The sequence below is a fragment of the Penicillium hispanicum genome, assembly GCF_028827665.1.
Source record: "Penicillium hispanicum strain IBT 35686 chromosome Unknown utg000001l_segment0_segment0, whole genome shotgun sequence".
Classification (NCBI taxonomy): Eukaryota; Fungi; Ascomycota; class Eurotiomycetes; order Eurotiales; family Aspergillaceae; genus Penicillium; species Penicillium hispanicum.
Genome location: NW_026623193.1, coordinates 2648454 through 2669215, shown reverse-complemented (window position 1 = coordinate 2669215; position 20762 = coordinate 2648454). Strand labels below are relative to the sequence as shown.

The following is a 20762-nucleotide window of genomic DNA, read 5'->3' as shown; positions in this document are numbered from 1 at the left end:
CCTCTGGACCTGGAAGAGGAAAGGGGCTGGGTCGGGCTCACAAAGCATCGAAGAGGACCAGGAAGAGACCGAGGATAAACAAATGGAAGATAAGATGTCCACTTCGGGAAGCACTGTTGGCGTGGGCCTCAGTTGCCGAAGGACCATGGGCAGTGGTGGTGACAAGAGTAGTTTCGATAGTGCTCGCAGGAGAGGAGTGGGTCGGACTTCCGGTTTCAGTATTAGCATGTTGAGAGGTTGTAGAGGAAACCGACCAAGCAACCGTAGTCTTGCCAGTCTCGCTTTTGGACGTGTTTGAGACAAAACTGCAGAGAGTGGTAGGCACTTCCTGGGTCGGGGCAGCCTGAACAGAAGTCTTGGTGGAAGCGGGAGGCTTCTCAGTCAGAGTGAGAGAAGATTCCACGGTAGGGCCAACAACAATGGTAGTCTCTTCAGTACAAGGAGCCGAGCAAGAGGGTAACTGAAGAGTAATGGTACTAGTTGGGACCGCCTCAGTGGAGCATAGAGACCCCTTAGTGGAAGGGACGGAAGTATGAATGGTGATCTCCTTAGTGCTGGTAGCTGAGCACGAGGAGACATTGGTAGGGAGATTGCCAGCAGGGACAGTCTCCGTGGTCGAAGCTGAGGGCTTTTTGGTCGTTGAGATGGGAGGTACTTCGGTGGGAGTCTCGGGAGATTCTATTTCTCAGTCAGTAAATTGTCTGAAGCATGTGCCTCCCAGAAAGCACTCACCGCGAGCAATGAGACGGTTGGCCAGAGCCGGCAGATGATCCACTATACCAATACAGTCAACCAACTTGTTGGTATATCAAGAGATGAATCCAAGACTTACTTCCACGGGCATGGAAGTCGCGGTTCAGTTGATGCTGCTCCTCGAATGCATCCATATCTAAGTGAATCTGTTAGCAGGTCGTCTTTTGACTGGTATAAACACGTAGAGCGGGGCTCAACTTACTGCTGGCGATACCCAGGGTCCCGATAAACATGACAGCCAAGGCGACTGCAATGCGGAAACGCTTCCAGGAAGCCATTGCGATGGGTTTGAATCGTACGAACGAGTGTAAGATGAGTTGAATACTTTAGAACGATTGGATGATTAAGAGACTGGATGGTTGGGGGGGAAAGACGCGAGGACGATGATGGCAAAGAGAAAAACAAAAAAAGAGGAGCTCAATGAACAACCAAGGCGTGAGGCCGTTGAGGCAGTCACGGGGTCCCGTCGTCGCTGCCGTTGATGAAACAATTCGCGGGCACGTGGTCACGCCTCAGCCTGAGGCGATAGATATGCCTTCCCAGGTAGCTTGGACTCACTAGGCGTCAGTGGAGGCTGAGTGTAGAAGCATGCTGTTTCAGTGATCTGATGCCTCTGCTCAATAGCCATCAACAGCAATCAGTGAAGGTATTCAAGCTTGGGTTTGCAGTCTACATAGGGTCAGCTAGGCGACCAATGCAAGGCATTGCATGAAAGATAAATGGGAATGGTATGTTATGTTTTAACGCTCCTTCAAGTTGAGACAAAAAAGCTGAAAACTGCCTAGGAATATACAGAATAAAGATTCCCTGCATCACCCGAATGGCTTGCTATCTCTGATAAGATCAAAGCCAAGCTAAGTGACAGCCAAGGGCCAATCTCAATTCTAGGCCAATCTCATACTTGAACCGCAAGTGTAAACTGGGATGACCCGACTGGAGAATATCAGGCGTCGTCTTTGACGCCAATTCCACGATGAGGCATGGAGACAATCTCTGAAAGAAGCCCCAACCAGCGTACTAAGTGCTATTACTATATCTCGGTCACTCAACTAATCATCTAATATTTACAAATAAGCAAGCCCAGTCTAAGCCCTATATATCCAGGCTTCAACGCAACAAGACCAGCGCGAGGTCAGAATAAGCTCCCCTGCCAACCGAAGGCTCAGTCAAAGCCGAACAGCCCAACGACCACGCGTCTAGCCAGGATAGAAAGAAAAAGACATACCCTCCGACCTCGTTTCCACTGTACTTATTTCAAAGATCCCCGTTTGGTCCCACACATTGACAGCAGCATTCCTGCGATGAATGCTCGGACATAGCCTGCGTAACGCTGGACCAATCGCAGGAGGCGCTGTCCCAAACAGCGAACGACACCCAAAACAAGCTCTGGAAAACAGTCTGACAAGCGCTGGACAGGGATGTAGCGGGGCGAGACTATGTAACTTTGGGCAGTGTATTATTCTTGCGCCGGACGGGTGCAATAATACTCGCGGTACATATACGGTACCCGCAGCGCGTTACGGTAAAACAGCAAGAGTTGGGGATGATTGGCCAGGGCTCGTAACGGGACGACCCGCGCGGGAAATGGTGGAGAAGTTGATATGAACGCTGTTTTTTTGATTTCACAGGTTATAATACAGGCTCCGCTTTCCAAGGAACTCCGCTTGTCCATGACGTCATTTCTGGCCTGGGGCGTCGAGGGCGTTCTCTGGGTGGGTTCTGGTGCGCCTCCGACATCAGAGGCGCCATTGGAGATGTTTTAATACTGGCGCTGGGAAGTCAATGACCACATGTACCTCTGCCCACAACGAACGGAGGGGTCGCAAGAGGGGTTGTTAGGATCCACCGCAGGAATGAGCTAGAGGGAAGGGTTTGATTAATGAGATCAGCAGGCACGGAAGAACGTTCTAGATCGCGACTCAGGGTTAAGTTCATTTGGCAAGTCGCAAGGAAGAGACGTGAATCAGATGCAAGGGCAGCGGGGCTATGTTTCCGGGACTTCGGTGTAGAGGAGGTTGAGCGCGGGGTATAATGTAAAGTACATAATAAGACGGTCGATCTGGAGGGGTTTATGATAGTATGCTATCCCGAAACATAGCGCATATCAAAGTCGTTCCGATCGCTTACGTGGCATTGCACACCTTAGCAAGGTCCACCCTTGGTACTTCAACAAGCGAACGAAGGCGCAAATCATCTCAAACCTCGGCGCCGATCAAACGAAAGTGAGGGCAATGAAACCGTAGGCAGACAGGGGTTGATCGGACCCCTCGTCGGGGTGTCTGACTCGCTCATGTTTCGGGCATGTCCAGAAAATGTTCCCCAGAAACAATGCAACCGTCCATTGATGCAGTAGAAGCCATCCACTCCGCGGAGTTGATACCATAACGTATGCTGGGGAGGACCAGAACGGGCGAAACGAGACTGATGATGTCTACGGCTCATGCGATAACTAACTAGTTAGTTATGATAGTTACATTGCACAAAATCCGAACGCCGCACACGGAAGGAAACATTCTCCCCGACGATCCCGAGGCTGGAATTCGTTGATTCTCAACCACGGGCCAACAGCCCGACCAATCACACTACAGTACTGATTCTCAAAGCGCCGCCCGCCATGCCCGCTTGGGGTAAGAGGCGGGCCTCAAAACCCATGGAACCACGACCCCCCCACGCCATGAAAATTGACCCGGGGCGCTGTTCCCGCCAGCCCTATGCGCGTTACAGTACCTGGTTGCTGGGTTCGCTCCCGGGGTGGGTTACCTGTCATGGCGTATTTCCACTTCGAGAGGGCCTCGCAAGCCACCCGAGGCTGTGCGGTCCGTGGATTCAGTTGTTCGTGTTTGTACACGGGGGACTGCCCTTCTTGCTAGGGGGCTTGTCTTTTCCCGTGGTACGCTTGAAGATTTCGGTGTTGGGGCAATTTTGGCGTTACGTAGTCTACTCCAACCGCCAAGAAGCACTTTGAAGGCCTGAAATTGGTGGCTCTGCTTAAAATGAAATATAGGAGAAACCAGACTAAGAGAGCAAGAGGGCTCGGCCAGGTCATCGTATTCTGTACCTATGCATCGAGAATCTTGATTTATCACCCCGTCCCATAGTCAATGTTCTGCATCAAAACGATCCAGTCCGTGGACGTACATGGCCAAGAACGTGGAAATCAAAGAAAAGAAGCCGAGCGCTGAATGAGACGGAATACACAGATACAACAGTGTTGAGCTCAAGCGGTTTCAGAAATGGAACGGGGTATCACCATCGTGTGCTTCATACCGAGGCCGAATCGAACAAGAGAAGAAAGTGAGATCATGAGAACAATGGCACAATGGCGGCAGACCGCCAGAACGCGAAGATGTATATCAACAAATCAGACTGCACCCCCGTCGACTCATATACCGTCGCAGGGAGTGCCAACGCCCTTGAGATAACAGTAACAAATGACAAATCACAAAGGATTCAGAAAAAAAAAACATATAACGACAGGGTATCATTGCCCGGAGACTCGTGTTTTATCTCCGTATTCAACGCCCTAAATGAGGAATGACCACCGACCCAATGACAAAAAGAAAAGATGAGGTGAGATAAATTATAAAGAAATCGCAAGATATTGAAAGTGTAAGGAGACGTTTGCCTTTCAAAACTATTGCACGCCAGGTACAAAGCAGACTCTTCGAAAAGAAATTCTCGAAGATGAAGAAAGGGAAGAGATTTCACAAGCCATTGAGATCGGGGGGATGAGGTCGATGAAAACGGAGCAACGATCGTTCACGAGAAAGAAAGACGAGGCAATCTATAAACGTAAGGAAACGTGCAGGGGGGGCGTTGTGTCTCAATGCAGTGTGGTTTCAGTAAATGAGTTTAATCTCCATCGGGGACCCGGGAGTGCCACCGGCATTGCTGTTAAAACTCGGGGATTCGCAGATGTCGGCAATCATGTCTTGACCCTCTGGAAGCTCGCGGACGACATCGTCATCGACCATGATCCTCAAACCAGCTTGGTTGACATGCAAGATGCGGACAATGCGGCCCGGATCGATTTGATGCTTCTCAGAGATTTTCTTCATAAGATCGCGAACAGTGCGTTCTGTCAGATAGATCGCACGGTAATATTCTTGCGGGTGCTGCTCTGTCCCACTGAACCGGACATAGAAGCATGCAACTTGAGAAACGTTAGTACAAGAATCAAAACGATAGTATGGCAGAAAGACTCACTTGGCTTAGGGGGCCGCTCCGCGGGAGGTCGGTATGTTGGATCGATATCGACTGCCTCGATATAGCCCGTCGATACCCGATCACTCGAGCTGATGCGCGGAACGGCAGTTGGGTTCTTGAGATCCTTCAGACCTGCCAACTGGGCCGGACCGAGGTGTGGCGAGTTCAAGGAGACATTGCTGCTGGTCGGAGAAAGAATCGAGGACTCCATACACTGCGAGGCGCCGGTGTTCACTCTGCTGAGACCTTCCATCTTGACAGAGTCGCCTTCAGCAGGTAGTCGGACTGGGTACAGGTCGGGGTCGTCCTCCGCATCACCACGGAGAGCGAGGATGCTGACCGAACGGGTTGATGAAAACATGTCTTGCATCATGGCCAGCTTGGCTTGCAGGTCATCTTCTAGAGAAATTTTCTCCGGTGCACCGTCCTGTGAGCTCATTGACCAAGTGCGCTTGTGCTTCGAGACCTTCGACCGATCGGAGGACTTCATATTCGCTGTATTGCTACCACGCTTGCGCTTGCCAAAGCCACCACCCATCTCCGCTTGGGCGATCTGTTGTTTCAGTTTCTCGATAGTCTTCTTCACATGCGCGATGTCGTTGGACAGCTTCCGCTCAGCGCCGTGGTCTCGGAAAAGCTTGACCTTACAGTAGGAAACCTCCGCCTCTCGAGAGGCACCGGAATCATCGCCTGGCGAGATAAGCTCTGTCTTTGCGCATAATCGAACGGGAATGCCCTTCACGCCCTTGGAGTGACTGAAATCCGTCGACAGGAAATTGAATCGTACCGGGATGCTGCAGTCAGAGACCCCAGAGGCTGGGTTGGCGGTCCAGGTCACGCAGAAGCCATCAAAGGACATTTGCTCGATCTGGATCTGATGCTGTTTCAGATCATCACTGCCGCCCTGGTAAGGTTCCACGTATTCCACAGCTAGAAGCTTTCCTCCGCGCTGGTGCGCTTCACTGGAGCCTCGACCTTCCTTCCATAATTGCCAGCAGGTAGCCGGCTTCGACCTCTGCTCTTCCTCCTCGAATGACACACGAATAAACGTTCGGTATCGAAGAGGCTCGGAGCTGACCAGTGGCGGGTTCGTATCCATGACAGCCAGGTTGTATGCTTGGCCTTTATTAAGATAGGAAATTGGGATTTCTCTTGCGTGCTTGACCATTGCGGTTGGAGCTCGCAAAGTTACATTATAGCGCAATCTGCAGGGGCAAGTTAGCAGTCTGTTCAATGACGACAGAGGCATTGGAAAAAGCTCACTGTTCGCCATCGGCAAAGGACATGCCCACTGAGGCCGCACCAGCAGCCGACAAGTCGGTAGAAGTCGTCAGATTGGATGTATTGTCGACGGCAATATCATTAATTGAGGAACCATCCCCCGACTCGTCCATGGCGTCGTAAGAGTCGCGATGCATAAACGCGCTGGGTGCGTAAGAGGCTTGCTGGACATAAGGATTCATGTCGGGCATGTGCTGGGCCAGGTACTGCGGGTTGAATTGGTCCATATTCGGCTGGGCGCCTGGAATCGTATTGGCGAGGGAAAGTGGAGTGATCATATTCAAGCCGACTGTTGGCGTGTGAAGGTCACCCGCTTGGTTGTGGAAGATGGCACCCATTCCACCAGAGTTGGGGGTGTAGAATCCGGGGTGCTGGCCAGCAAGCGATCCCGCCATGAGCATCGACCCCGGGTCCATCCACGAAGGCGAGAAATTGAGGTCTTGCAAGTTTCGCGGGGTACGCTCATTCGGAAACTTCGAGTTGGCGTCCTGCATCTTCATCTCGTTACCGGACGGCCTGTCGTCAAAATTTGCCCACATCAGCTCGGATCCCCAAATGAACCAAGTTGTGGCCTTCATACCTTCCCGCCATCATGGGGTCGCCCGGTCCCACGTTAAAGATGCCTGGATGAGATCCATTGTCGCTATCTCGACGGGGCACGATATCAGCAAAAGTACGTTGGAAGCGGGTGATGAACTCGTCATCAGGCTTCTGAGTGTTGTTTCTGGAAACCACCAAATGGCATTGTTAGCTACTGTTTCGGATCATGAAATCCAAGCTTTGCGAGGGACACTAACCGGTTGCGGAACATCGAGGGCGAATATACTGGACGTTGCTCGCGCCGAAAGACACGCAAAAAGTCGGGGAGGTATCAGAGAAAAGGGAATAAAAGAGTCAGTGTCTAATGTTGCACATCAGACCGGAGCTGGTTCGAACAAAGACCACCAGTAGCTGCGTGATCAATGGTTCTTTGCTCTGCGGCGAGTTCTTTTTTCCCTTTCTTGGATACGCAACCTATAGCTCGACGCGCGAGAGTCTGGGCGGCGGCGGGTAGAGAGGACAACGGCCGTTTTTCCACGATTCGAAGAGTTCCACGAGGCAATGCGAATACCGGTCGATTCGAGCGCTCAGTTGTGCGGGGGAAAGGGATTTTAAGGAGTGTGAGAGAGGTGCTCTGTTAGCAGGTGCGTGCGACGGCAGTGCTGTCCATGCGAGCCTCAATAAAAGGCGGAGACTAGGTCGAGACGGAGGGTCGGGGATTGCGGGTGATGCTTTGATGCAGGTCTCCTCGAGAAACAGGTCGTTCAAGGGCAAGAGTAGGGTCGGAGTGAATGAGTCGATTGCGAAAGACCCCTTTTGTATTCGGGGGTCGAGAGAAAATAGTCGGAGAGACGAGGGGTGAGAGAGGGGTGGATACGGGTGTATGGGGAACGGTGTTTAGAAAAGGGAAGAAATAGTAAAGACGGTACGGTCCATGGGGCCTTCCAATGATGAAAGGACTATCAGACCCAGAGAATGGACTGACATCAACAGAGCCACAGTGCTCGAGGCGGGGAGGAAGAAGGTAAAAGGTGTGGTTAGAGAGTCCAAGAGGTGTCGCCACTTGCACCGATAAGCCCCAAGGGCTGCATGTAGAGCTTTTTTTTTCTTTTTCTTTTTTCCTTTTTGGTCGGATTGGTCGTTTCTTTTTCCGTCTCTCTCGCTCTGGACCGAACTTCTATTCACTTCGATTGAGCATGGAATGGAAATGATTGGTACCAGGGGGTGGAAAGAAGAATTATGGAGACGCGGACGGGGAATGGAAACCAGTCCTAAGGATTCGATGCGGTGGGGGGGGGGGGGGGAAGTACTATGAAACGGGGAAGAGAAGAAAAGTGACCGAAATTCGCCTGGTTCAATACATCCACCAGCTCCGCAGAGCGAGCGAACGTGAAAGAGGTACGGTACCGCGTATTGGCCGTGTATCGCCCGTGGAACTACCGTATAGACCGGAACGACGAGCACGTCTGCTGTACACCGTACGTAGGACAGATGGAAAGTAGGATCTACATCGAGCCTTTCTCTTCCGTCTGCACGGTCTCATCACGACCATTCCTCCCCTACGCATGCGTTTTCCCCTGGATCTTTGCTGGGACCAGCCGGAGTCATTCCGTCTATCGATAGCAGACAATGTTACCAAATCTCCGGGTTCGAGCTCCCCCACACGCACGCCACATTTAACATTTACCGTTGAAAAGACATGCCGTGGTGCCTGACGTGATGGGAGATCTGAAGACTCGCGGCAACCATTGCATGCCATGCCGATACAGCTCCATGTCGGTCTCGGCGATCAGGTATCAGCACAAACCGATCGGACCGGATGCTTCGGTGGCTGCAGTGGCGGTGGGCGTAGCGACCCAACCATACACGCTCAAGCTAGACGACCGTGTATGTACATATACATATTATTTAGCAGTATGTACATGTGAACGTGGAATCTCCAACAACGATATGAGAGGCAAATCGACACCGTAGGCAGCGACATTTGTCGCCCATGTACATACCTAGAACCACCCAACTCTGCTTCCCATGGAAGGGTGTGGCTGTGCACCGGCTGGTCGGGCCGGATCTGTGGTATGTAGTACATACATGATTCGGTGATGATTTGCTCTTGTCTTCTCTTGCCGTAAGAATATAATCTGCCCGAGAACGGTGGGATTTGGTGATCTCACCACTATACGAAACAAAAATCAGTTGATCTGCCTGAAGCGGCAATGAACACTCGGACGGCGTTGAGCCATCCATGGATCGGGGGGAATTCGGGTTCTCTATATATACACGTAGAGAGACGAACTGGTCAGACTCTCAGCGTGAATGCACACTGATTTTGGGGCTCTTTTCCATCGTATATAGGATCTAGAAACTCCTGTCGCCAATTGCGATGCCGACACACCGTCGAGGAGACATTCGTATACTCGGTAAGTACAGGGGCCTGAATACAGGAGACTTACAGGCTCCGAAAGCGCCCATTGCAGAGAATCGATTGCTGGGACCCCATCCCGCCAATCAGAGAGTTGCTATGGAAGTCTGAAATCAATCACGTGTCGGTGGTACCGTACTAATACGCGCACGGGGCTCGTTATCTGTAGATAGATTCGCTGCGGACGCTGGCACACCTGTTGGATTGGGATGGATTCTACTCGGCTCGTTGTCCTCAATGCAGCGGTTTGTCATAATCTTCCATTGTGCTCAAAAAGTCCTTTCGAGACTGCCGAGGACAGATGCCTCGGCGATGCGCCAAGACCATGGCTGAATATCAGAGGGGGGATCGATTTGGTTCAAATCAGTATCAGAAACGATATCAGAAACGATGGATCCCCAAGAGGCAGCGATCATCGGTCTTTCTCATACTGATACTATACGGAGTGGTCTTTTTGGGAAGTGGTGTATATATGGAATATCCACGAGTACCACATACTCATCAGGCTCATTTCGGTACCCGTTGATACCGGGGTTTGGTCTACACCGTGAATATCCACTGGCAAATGGGCGTTCCCACTGGCGCATTACCACGCCGCGTAGCTGGGGCACGCCTTCCTCTGGTGTCCCTCGATGCGCAAGCCATCTGGAGGCGCGAAAAGATGTTGAAGCTCCATCCAAGTCCAGTTCATTGGTCTCCTTCTCCACACAGCTTCTGAAACGGTTGACGTCACGACCGTTTGTCCACAACGTCTGCGCAAGCCCAAGCCCAGGGTAGGCTATAGGGGATGATAGGAAGTACAGCAGGGGCTGAGAGCCACGCCGTCATGAGTAGGCGTTTTCGAGGGACAAGGGGGCAGACGCCACTAGGGAGGTTTGGAATGGCTTTTCGCTGGATAATGCGGGCGCCCTGGGATGCGAACGTGTGCTGTACATGTAGCTGAGCTGTGTAGGCCCGATCGCAATGGTCTAAATTCCTGCACGTTCCCCAAAACAGAGCGGCCGAGCAAGGTACAAGACCTTTGAGCAGGGGAAGAGCTTATTGCTGGCGGAGATCATAGCAGCTCTCTCCGGTGATTGGCCGATCGGCGGCAAGACAGCCGTGCCTCGTTGTCGCGATCGCCCGACGAGCGCTTTCTCAGCCACGTCGCAAATCGCCTGGGAAGAGGCTGGTTATCATCGCAGAAGGTCTGCGTATACATGTACCGGACACGCCTCGCATTCTTTGCAGCCAGAGCGTACACATGGAGGAGGCACCGCAGGCAGAGACAATAAAGCACGGCACATCGATGCAGATCATCGCAGCGTGGACAACGGAGGCTGGCGGAGGGGGAGCTTGGACGGTGGCGTCCGGTCGACAAGTCGGAGGGCTGCTAGCATGGATATCATTCAATGTGGCTTTCGCAGCGGCCCAGGATTGCGGTGCGCACAGCCAGTCAGGGTCTCATCTGGACTTGCCACAGTGGACTGAGGCACCCAAGCCTCTTGTCCTCACAACGGTCCCACATCATAGCAGCTGACGCAGCCGCAGGGATGGTGAAGGATGGGCGGGACGGGCGGAATGGAGTCTGGGCCAATCACGGTGGATGGAAGAGTCGGGAGAAGGTGTGGCGAATTTCAGTCAGATGCGATCTGCATATGTACATATCCGATGTACTATATGTGAGCAGTCAGACTCTCGCGGAGACTGTTGATCCCTTACGACCCCACAGAATCCCAGACGGGCTTCATGTCAATTTTACATCAACTTCTAGCAAATCACGGCCCTCGCATCCTCACCTTGTGCCTTACGCCTTGTGGATATTGTTCCTCGCCGAGTGGAGACCGGACGGATCTCGGAGAACTGAGTCTGTACATATCAGCTGTACGTACTGTATGTAGTGTAGTTCCACGGATAGTAGCTTCGTCCAGCGCGGACTCTGTGGCTATGTCATGGAGATCATTCGATGACTTCAACGTCATTTCGGCATGATATTAAACCTCCTGGTTCGGTATTCAGAGGATTCGTCGACGCTCTACGATGATCTACAAATAGAACACTCGGCAATCAATGCCCTGATATTACCCATCGATAAGGCCTGCGCAATGTGAATGTTCCTTGTACAAGATATTCCCGGTGCAGCCATTGACACGCATCACCATCGTAAGGGCATAAAGCCTTCCACGAATGCGCATCGCACAGCCGAAAAAAGAAGAAACAGAATGGTAGTATGAGTCGATGCCCACTGCAACACCGCCAACGCCACCCAGACCAGAAGAGAACAGTTATGAACAAAGGCACTCTAACCTGACAAAACTTGGTGTATATGTGCTCGCCGGCCAGTCCTTCCCCCAGAATGCCAAACCCATATTAGGAAATGAGAAAGAGAACAGACGAAAAGAGATTAACACGGTCGTTCTCGAATCAAAAGGAATGTTCGATTAGAAGGCAATATCAATGTTGGATGATGAGCGAGAGGCCATCAACCCAAGATGCACAAGAGCCTGTAATTCCGGCAATCTTATATCCAAGCGGTGGAATCAAGGTATGTCTGTGCAGAGCGGCATGGTTAGTATTGGTCATAGCCTTCAAACGACCACAAAACCATGAGGAGCCTTACCCTGATCCGCCGGTGGGATTACCGTAAAAGCCAGATTTCCTCCCCAGGCTAGTGAGGATCTCGATTCCATCAATCCAGAGTCCAGCTCGGACGTAGAATCCAAGAAGAATCTCCCCACGCCGGGTATCTTGTGAGAGTCAGCGACAAGTGGTGCAAGAGAGGGGGAGAGAGCGGTAGATCTCACCGAGGACAAACTCATCACCACCAGGTTTGCCACCACGTTTTCCGAATAGTTGACTCGTCATGTCCTCGTAACAAAACTCGATGCCGTCCAATGCACTTCCGTGGTAAACCTTGATCGAAGTCAAAAGCTTCGTTTTAATGAAGGCACTTTCCAGAAGCAACTGCTCTGGCTCACTGCCCTCCATGTTGGAGTACCCTAGCATCCCACTCTTATAGCCAGATTGGCTCTTGGGGAGCTTGACCAAAGAGCTCTTCGAGTTCAACGAGCCAACATCCTCGACGGTGTAACTGCCCAAAGCACCAGAGAAGACTACCAACTTGATCTTCCTCTTCTTTTCCTTCTCAGTGCCAAACACTCGCTGGCGGAGCTCACTCTCGGTAATGGTCACCTGTTTCGGCAGGCCATTGCTACTCGACTCGGTGTTCAAGTATTCATTGAAGGTATGGCAGTAGGTATCGCCTTCCGTGTACAGCTCCATGAACGCAATCCCGGATGAGGCGGTGAAGAGGATCTTGCCACTTTCTACCGGCCACACTTGCACGCTATCGTCCGAGCTCACGGAAGGGTCGCTGGGGAGGCGGAAGCAGGGGTGGAACCGGAAGCGCAAGGCATCCAACCGATGCCAGCCGCACTCTTCATTCGGAATGCACAACTTCAGCCCCTGGGTCTTGGTGCGCGTCGAGAAAGACTCCTTTGTCAAGAAGGAACGATTGAGCTGCACGTAATCGCGGAGCATGATGCCAGATTCTTGGTGCGGACATCCAAAAAGATGCCCAACCTCATGCAGGTGAGCTCCGATGCCAATGTTTGCTGATTCCCAATTGGAGCCAGCGTCACCACAATCATTGGCGACATAGTTGGTATCTGTCCGTGTGCAGTCTGAAAAGGCGTCGACCACCTCCTCGAGGCACGACGGATAGCTTTGGAGGCAATGTGACCCAAATATCGCCATTTTGATATCGTCACCGGCGGACCCTAGCGCCGCATGGCCGGTGATGGTTTGGGACGCTGTATCCCAATGAGAATCCAGAAGTAGCACCGAGACATACTGCTTTTGCCCGGGCTGGGGGCGGAAATACTGCTGAACGGCCTCCTTCGCGATCGTGAACAGCTCGTCCTTCTTCTGAGCGTCACGGTATTGCTGTGCAATGTTGAGGTCGCGGAGCTCTGCTACAGTCTTCTCGGTGCGAATAACGTGGATCTTGGCCTCGTTGCGCATCTGGCCAACGAGTGAATCGCGACGGCTGAGGCTACCCGACTGCCATTCCTCCTCGAAACGGAAGCAACGCCTTCCAAAACCCTTGCGGAACATTTGCTCCCCGGTGAAGGCTTGCCACAGGTACGCTGCCGTGCGGTACTTTCGAATCGCCATTTCCAACCCGTTTCCTTCCCGCTCCGCTCTCTCAGGTACAGCGTCGAAGGTGCCATCGGAGTCCTTGCCCAGGAGAATGACCAAGTGCAACGGCGGTGCACTGACCAGCGGAAGGTAGTTGATGCAGATCCAGGTCGAATGAATGGCGGGGTGCGTACTGCCCGTTGACAGCTTGGGAGAAATGAAATCGAAGCGGATACGGTTGGGACCAGGAGCCAAGTGTACAAGAGCCTTAAAATGCGACGCGGTCACGGGCCAGCCGATTGACGGGAAATTATCTTGGTGGTGGAAGACCGTGACATTGCCGTCCAGCGGGTGCTGCCGCGGTTCTCCAATTTGGCCGTAGACGAGGAGGACCTTTTGATGGACCTGGATGCGACATTGTTAGGCGAGGCGCACCCGACACGTGGAGGTGCTTCTACGTACCCAAGAGTTATCGGCGACAGATACAATTCTTGGCGCGTACGGCGAGCTGGGTGCTGGCGAACGATGCACGCCATTGATTGAGGAGGAAGAACTGCCCTATACCAGACACCAACGTGAGCAGGAAAGTTTGCATCGGACGAACCCACCTCTAGGGACATACCACTATGCTATTCCGCTGCGAGGGAGTCGCCAACGGCCCGGGCCTCTGCGGGGGAGGAGGAAGAGGAGCGCTAGAGCCATTGGATTCAATCAACGAGGGAAGATTGGGGGAGGAGAGCGTGGGCTTGATCGACGACGGAGGGGTGATAGAGCTGTGGGAAGAAGTGTCGATCGTGGAGGAGGATTTGCCCGAGACCATTTCCACCTTGCTTGCCGGGCTCTTGGAGTCGGCCGTAAAGCTGGCCTTGGAGCGGCGACGAAGCTGCTTGAAGAACGGCATGGTGGGTGATTGCCGGAGAGAAGACCAAGAAGCTCTCGCCAGGAGAGAAACGAGGACTGGAGGGGGGCAGCTGCCGTAATTGGGGTGGATGGATTTCGGGGGGGGCGATGCGATTTGGGGGCGTCAGGAACAGGGAGAGCGCGACCGTTTGCGGCGGGTTGACGACGCCGCTGGAGTCGCCCCGCAAGGATAGCCGGTGGTTGAGAGTGGGAAGCTACCAACAAGATACCAACAAGACGGAATGTCAACAATGAAAGGAGGGAGAAACAAAAAAAAATAGGGGATGGGATGAATGGGGGCAAATGGGAGAAAGGAGATCGAAGGGTGCTGATAATTATGGAGTCAGGAACACACCAGCGAAAAAGTCGTCCAACCCCAAACAGAAGAAAACAATGCGATAACGCGATAAAAGCCCCAGCTGTCCTCTCCAGGACACGCGGAGGTGGTCGCCTCCTATACTTAGCACGCACTAAAGCAACTTCCCACGCTTGACTGTCCCAACATCCGTGTGGTCCAACCACTCAGCAGCGCATTACGTACCACTCCAGCCTTCGAGACAATGAGCACTATCGCTCTTGGAGAGTCGCAAATGTTTCACCAGTGGATCAGCCATGATCGCCCTAAAGCTCTTAGCTCAGATCTAGTGCCTGTACCATTACCACCGCATGCCTGATAAGAGTCCCTCCACGGGGGGCTTCAAGCTGACCATCCCGATGACGATGCCACGCCGTGCCAATCTAACAGCTCGATGCATCAAGCTGGCTCGTGGTGTGGGAAACCGCGTGTAAGAGGGAGAGTCTTTCCCTTCCCCGGTCCGTGCCCTGTAGGATGGAATTCAAATGCGGCTGGGCCCAGGAACCGGTTTAACTTCTCCCACTCTTCCACTGCTATGCTGCATTTCTCAAACCATCATATCCCCAGAGAACGCTTTTTCCGATCAACCTGGGGGCTTGGGACCATGCAGTCTCTGGATGATGGTGCGAGTGTATGAGCTGAGCAATTCCGGCTCATGGCCGGTTTCGAGGTTGAGGTCTCGGCACAAATCGCTTGTGATCCGATCTGCGTAGACATATATATATATATTCATATGGCTGAGAGACCCGGTCAACTTTAGACCGGCAGTTTCGACCCCACGGTGCTAGAGCCGCAAAGGCAAAACAAGTGTGGGCGACCCCTGCGGGTGGTGCAAGCCGTGTGTGATCGGGAACAACATGTGTGAAGAAGGATTGGCGCCTGAGCTGCGATTCCACAAAGAGAAGGAGAAGGGAGCAGAATCAGCAGCATGCCGCCGCAATGAGATCGTCATATAGGTACAAGGCCCATTCCGATCTCCTTTCAGGCCACGACATCGTGCAGAACTGCATGCTGTCAAAGCTCATAATGTGAGCACGGTACCAGGTGGATCGGAATCTGCGATGGCATGCCCGTATCGGTTGGATCGTTTCTGTGGCAGCCAGTCCCACCGACGACGGGATTCCGCAGGGGAAAGGGAGACACTTGGCTCACCCGAAAGGGCCAAATCCGAAGCTCTGAGCTCCAGAAGTGGGGGGCACTATACCTAAGTATATATATGGGCGAGGCTGGTCAACCGCCAAAGTGGATAGATCAATTTTTTCTCTCTGGTTCGCGGCCAGAGTCAACGTGACAAGCTTCCAGGGCAGGAAGATGCGGTTTCAGAAGCAAAGCACCCAGACTTGTGATGGTTGTGTAGTTGGCACTCCGGACCTCGGGAGTATTCCAAGGTTGTAGAGGATGATGAGTAACGCCGAGACGCAAACCGTGGAATGAGCGGGACACGATCGCGTAAAAAAAGTGCGCGGCACGCGTTTCCCCCGATTTGCAATCGAGTCCTGCGAACACCCACGGTGATTTTAGATTAGCCTTTTCATGCTCATGTATTCCAAAACCCCGAGGCTTGCAATTTGCTTTGATCCAATTTGCCCCAAAAAATCGATCTTCGGCTAGGCCTACTCGGCTCCATCTTCGATCACCAATTGGCGCTCGCCCTTCCCAGCCGCCCTTGCCTTGCAACCCGCACCGGGACCCTCCTACGTCTCAAGACGTCTTTCCTTCGTTCCAAGGGTCCTCTTCATCCTGCCAATCGTTTGTTCATCATGACTTTGTCACAGCCTGGTTCGGCGGAGAAGACTATCCGCAAGATTGACATTGCCCAGGTAAGAGAAAGAGCGAACAGGAAGAGAGGGGGAGAGGCATCTGGCACAAAGAAAGGCACAGCTTGAGCTTCCCTGGGATGCATGTGTGAATTTGGACCTCCAGATGCCTCACTAGGCTATAAATTCCTAGGAACCCTAAAGAACTAGCCTTGCTAACTCGTCTTCTTGCCCCAGGTCTCCTTGAGTTTGCAGGACCGGCTAGGCTTGGCCAAATTGAAGTACCAGCATGGTCGCCTTCATGGCCTGTCCCTGACGCAACAAGACAGCAAAGCTGGTCTATCCGATAGCGAAAAACCCTCTGGCTCCTCCTCCGACTTCTCACGCAGCCGCTGCGAGACTCCAATCACTTCCCCTCCTCTCCGAGGCTCGACCTACTCCAAGGAATTGCCTCGCTCAGCCCGCAACAAGCATGCAGTCACCTTCAATTCCCGGGTGATGCAGCCAATGCTATCTGCCAGTCGTAAACGCATGCGATCGGACTCGGACACAGATCGCCCTGCTAAGGTGCCGCGGGTCTCGTGGAAGAGCTCCTACCGGCTGCCCGAGTCTTCACCCGGTCTCAATCGGCACCTCACACCCCGACAAAGTCATGTCCCTTTCATGTCTGAGGCTCCCATCCCCGAGTTGTCCTCCCCGGTATACCAAGGACCTTCCGATGAGGAGAATGACCCCGATCTTCCCTTGCACAGCTTCCAGAACGTGAGCTCTATGGTGGGCTCCTCGCCCCCTCGAACTCCGCCTCCAAAGCATGCACGCCTTCCCAAATCGGACCGTCCCCTGCATCATGAGGACGGAGCGGATTTGCTACTCTATCTCGCCAATTCGCCCACCGCAGCTCGTGTCGCTCGGGGCTCCCAGGCCCAGTTCCCGCCCTCCACGCCTCCTAGTCAACATGCTGTCTTGCCCTCCCTGACTCCCAATCTCGGGACACCTGGCCAGCAATTCAACTTCGCCGACTTTGTCAACGTGACACCGAGCCCAGCCCAGCCAGCGTGGGGTGGCCGCACTCCTGGCAACCCTTCTCGCACCCCTTTGGCCACGAAAGATGCGCGCAAACGACTGAACTTTGATAATCTCGTTCCTCCCGGTGCCTCCCCTCGCATCCGTGGGAACGAGAGTGGGTTAGCCCTGCAACTCGGCGGCGAATTGCGACCTTGACAGGCTGCATCTCCCTCGACTTCGATTCTCTGTTCATTTATACCTTGTCACTGTCCTCCTTTTTAATCACGGCTTGACGATTCCTCTGACATGTACACACGTGGTGTTTCTCCTTTGTAACCTACCTACGGTCGTGATTGAAGACATTCTGCCCCAGGCATTCTGTCTCACGATCCCAGCGTTTCCCATTTTGCATCCATGGCGTTTCCTTCTGAATCCCTCTGCATTATCAAAGTCCTGCATTCCATCTCTCCATACGAATCATATGCCCTTTGTCAATTACCCCAGTCTGTTTTTTCTTTTCTTTTCTTTTACCATGTGGCATGCCCACTTCGTCAATGCATATGGCCTTCTCTGCATCCACAATTCCTCGTGATGTTTCTTTGCACACATTTGCCAAATCACCTTGATTATGGGCTTCCTCAGTGCTTTGCACATCCCTGGGGGTCTAAGAACAGGTGAATCACGCAAGGAAAACATGCTCTGGCGTCCAACGAGTCTAATCTGTCGAATCTTTAACTTGATATTATGTTTTTTGTACCAAAACCCCCCAAAACTGTCCGTAGTAGAACATGAAGCAGGAATCATTACCATGGTATTATACAAAAAGCCTTATCACTTAATCCTCCTGCCAACCCAGCTGGTCTCCGCCAGGCTTGGCCTCGCCTTCAACATTCGCTCTCTCCACCTGTTTCCTCCACAAGAGCGCCAGATAATCCGTCGTCGTCGCCTCATCAATCGATTTGTCCTCGCGCACCTTCAAAAAGCGCGGAAACCTTAAGCTCACCCCTCGCTCCTCGCTCACCAACCCGATGGCAGCCGTGTACGTCGGGCTCAGTGTGATATCCGCAAAGGCCATCTCCCAGACCTCCTGCGGCTCGAACCACACGTCCGGCTCGCCGCAGTACTCAACATAGCTGGGCCGCGAGATGACGTTAGTACTTCCCTCGGCGTACTTGTCTTTGTTGGACTGGTAGAACCTGTCAGTGAAGCCCGACATGCACTTGGTGACGGCTTCCAGGGCCCCGGATTCGGGATTGCGCGCCGCGAGCAGAATCGGGGACCACCATTTGGCTTTGCGGCCTTGGCCGTGCCAGCCGGCCACGGGGATTAGATCGAGCGTCTCCGACGAGGTGCTGTAGTCCTTTTTGACTTTGAGCCACGATTCGAGGCGTTTGTCCGGCTCGTAGGTGGAGAGGAGGGCCTTGCGCCGGTTACTCTTTTCTTTGGCGGGCTTCGTCCCGTTGCTAGGCTCGTTCTCGGTCTGGTTGACCGGCTCCGTGAGATCTGTATCGGGTGCGATTGGCACTGACTCATCGCTTTCTTGCGCAACGGCCTTTGGTGTGTTGTCGAGGACTTTGACCATTATTCCCTCACACTTGGCCTCCGTGGCGCCTTTGAAGAACTCCAAGACAGTCTCGGAATCGGCAGATGTGGCATCCAAACTCTTCACCCAGCTGAACCGGTTGGGGATCTCAACGAAGAGGCTGCGGAGTAATTCGCGGCGCTCTCGAAATGGTCGATCCAGTAAGGGCTCGCCATTGAGGTACATTAGATCAAACGCAAATAGACACACATTTACTGTGATAGTGCCAAGTTCAACATTTTTCTTGGCTCGGTTCGTGAGGACCTGGAATGGCTGCAGATCTCCGGTCTCTTCGTCGACGGCGACCACTTCTCCCTCCAGTATGAAGCTGGAGACGCTTTCTCCCCGAATTTCAGGAACCAAAGATACCAGATCTGGGTACTTCTCTGTCATGAGCTCGAGGTGGCGAGAGAAGACGGACACTTTCCCTTGTTCATCGCAATGCACCTGCGCTCGCTGTCCGTCATACTTGTATTCACAGCTGAAGTCCCTGCCTTGGAGTTTCGTTAACATGTCGGACAGGTCGCGGGTAATGCTGCCTAGCATCGGCCTCAGCGGAACATGGAGCATCAGGCCACATCGAACGAGGAGTTCCTCTGTCACTCCAATCTCTAAAAGACAAGGAACGAGATCATTATAGTTTGGGTGCCTAGCATAAGATGCCTTGACGATTTCTTCGGCGTTCGTGTAGATCTCGGCGAGCTCGTCTTTTTTTAATCGTGCGAGTTCACGCTGTGGTCGAACTGTGAAGTCTGCGCCGGCCGGCCTCGAGTAAAGAAACGCCCGTGCAAGGGCAATGAGCATAGTTGTCTTGACTGCGCCAATCCGCAAATTTTGAACCAGGGTGCGGATGATATATCGACTCTCCTCGGCACCTCTGGTATCCTGCAATAGCTTTTCGACGATGCGTTGCTTTGTTTCTTGGCTTCCAGAACCTTTGCTCGTGGCAATTTTCAAGAGTGATTGATAAACCCCTTTGATCTTGAGTGGTTTTGGCTTGACCAACGTGAAAGCCTGTCGTTTCTTAGCTTCAAATGCAACGTCTCCTGCATCTCCATGTCTATCGTAAAGCGTTTTGAGACCTTGATTGTTCAAGCCGTATATTTTCTTTAGGGCCTTAGAAATGGACGAGCCGCCCAGACCCAGTTCCAATTCATCGAATGGCGGAGAAATGGAATTGGTCGCCAGCCAGACAGCTGGAAGAAGACTGCCTGGATCACCCTCGATCAGCACTCGAAGAAAATTGACCAGCGTGTCGACGATTTTGATGCGACTCGTAGTGGCATTCGCAAGCACAAATGCCCTCGTCAGAAGCGCATAAGTAGCATCGCCGCTCGCCGTGGCCCAATGCGACCGCAATTCAGCGGCATACTTGCTCGCGTCAAATGCTTGAGGGCTTTGATCAAAGGGTACCGATAGGGACACTGTATCTTCTGTTCCCACAGAGGACTGTAGCGATAGCGTGTTCTTCTTCGGTGTCGCCAGAGGTGGATCTGCTTGTATTGAGGCGGTCGATGGAGCTGGATTTTTATTAGGCTCTGTAGCCAGAGTGGGATTCTCTGTGTTAGGGACCTGTGTATTTTCCTCTGCATCCCATTCGGCCTGAAGTTTGCGCGCCAGAGCTTCATCAGAGAGTGTCTGCTCTGAAACGTCCGGCTCCGGTAGTTGCGATTGATTGGTAGTGGCGATGGCGGACTGTCCCTTGAAAAAGGATTCGATGCTACGCGATTTCTGTGGCGATGAATCGATACCATTTCGCTTGCGCTTCTTAGCCGGGCTCGACATGTTTCAATGGTCGAGCGTGTGGAGGGAAGCAGCGCATGTTGCCACTAGAGCTGGGTTGCG

At 52.8% G+C, this 20762-nt stretch overlaps 5 protein-coding genes across 5 annotated transcripts; 1 reads left to right on the top strand and 4 right to left on the bottom strand.

Annotated features, from left to right (window-relative positions):
* Window positions 1–37: 37 nt before the first annotated feature.
* N7459_001022 (uncharacterized protein) lies at window positions 38–887 on the bottom strand (the record flags this gene model as incomplete). Its single annotated transcript, XM_056940207.1, has 2 exons — window positions 38–678; window positions 833–887. 2 exons carry the CDS (start codon window positions 885–887, stop codon window positions 38–40), a joined length of 696 nt encoding a protein of 231 aa, XP_056804487.1.
* Window positions 888–4592: 3705 nt separating this feature from the next.
* On the bottom strand, window positions 4593–7051 carry N7459_001021 (grainyhead-like protein; the record flags this gene model as incomplete). The annotated part of the gene is made up of 5 exons (XM_056940206.1): window positions 4593–4906; window positions 4960–6164; window positions 6223–6756; window positions 6821–6964; window positions 7038–7051. The coding sequence occupies 5 exons, from the start codon at window positions 7049–7051 to the stop codon at window positions 4593–4595; spliced, it is 2211 nt and encodes a 736-aa protein (XP_056804486.1).
* Window positions 7052–11632: 4581 nt separating this feature from the next.
* Window positions 11633–14219, bottom strand: N7459_001020 (zinc metalloproteinase family protein; the record flags this gene model as incomplete). The annotated part of the gene is made up of 5 exons (XM_056940205.1): window positions 11633–11729; window positions 11799–11925; window positions 11983–13723; window positions 13781–13876; window positions 13941–14219. The coding sequence occupies 5 exons, from the start codon at window positions 14217–14219 to the stop codon at window positions 11633–11635; spliced, it is 2340 nt and encodes a 779-aa protein (XP_056804485.1).
* Window positions 14220–16333: 2114 nt separating this feature from the next.
* N7459_001019 (uncharacterized protein) lies at window positions 16334–17551 on the top strand (the record flags this gene model as incomplete). Its single annotated transcript, XM_056940204.1, has 2 exons — window positions 16334–16393; window positions 16568–17551. The coding sequence occupies 2 exons, from the start codon at window positions 16334–16336 to the stop codon at window positions 17549–17551; spliced, it is 1044 nt and encodes a 347-aa protein (XP_056804484.1).
* A 619-nt stretch (window positions 17552–18170) lies between these two features.
* On the bottom strand, window positions 18171–20702 carry N7459_001018 (putative DNA ligase I; the record flags this gene model as incomplete). The annotated part of the gene is made up of 1 exon (XM_056940203.1): window positions 18171–20702. The coding sequence occupies one exon, from the start codon at window positions 20700–20702 to the stop codon at window positions 18171–18173; it is 2532 nt and encodes an 843-aa protein (XP_056804483.1).
* Window positions 20703–20762: the final 60 nt, after the last annotated feature.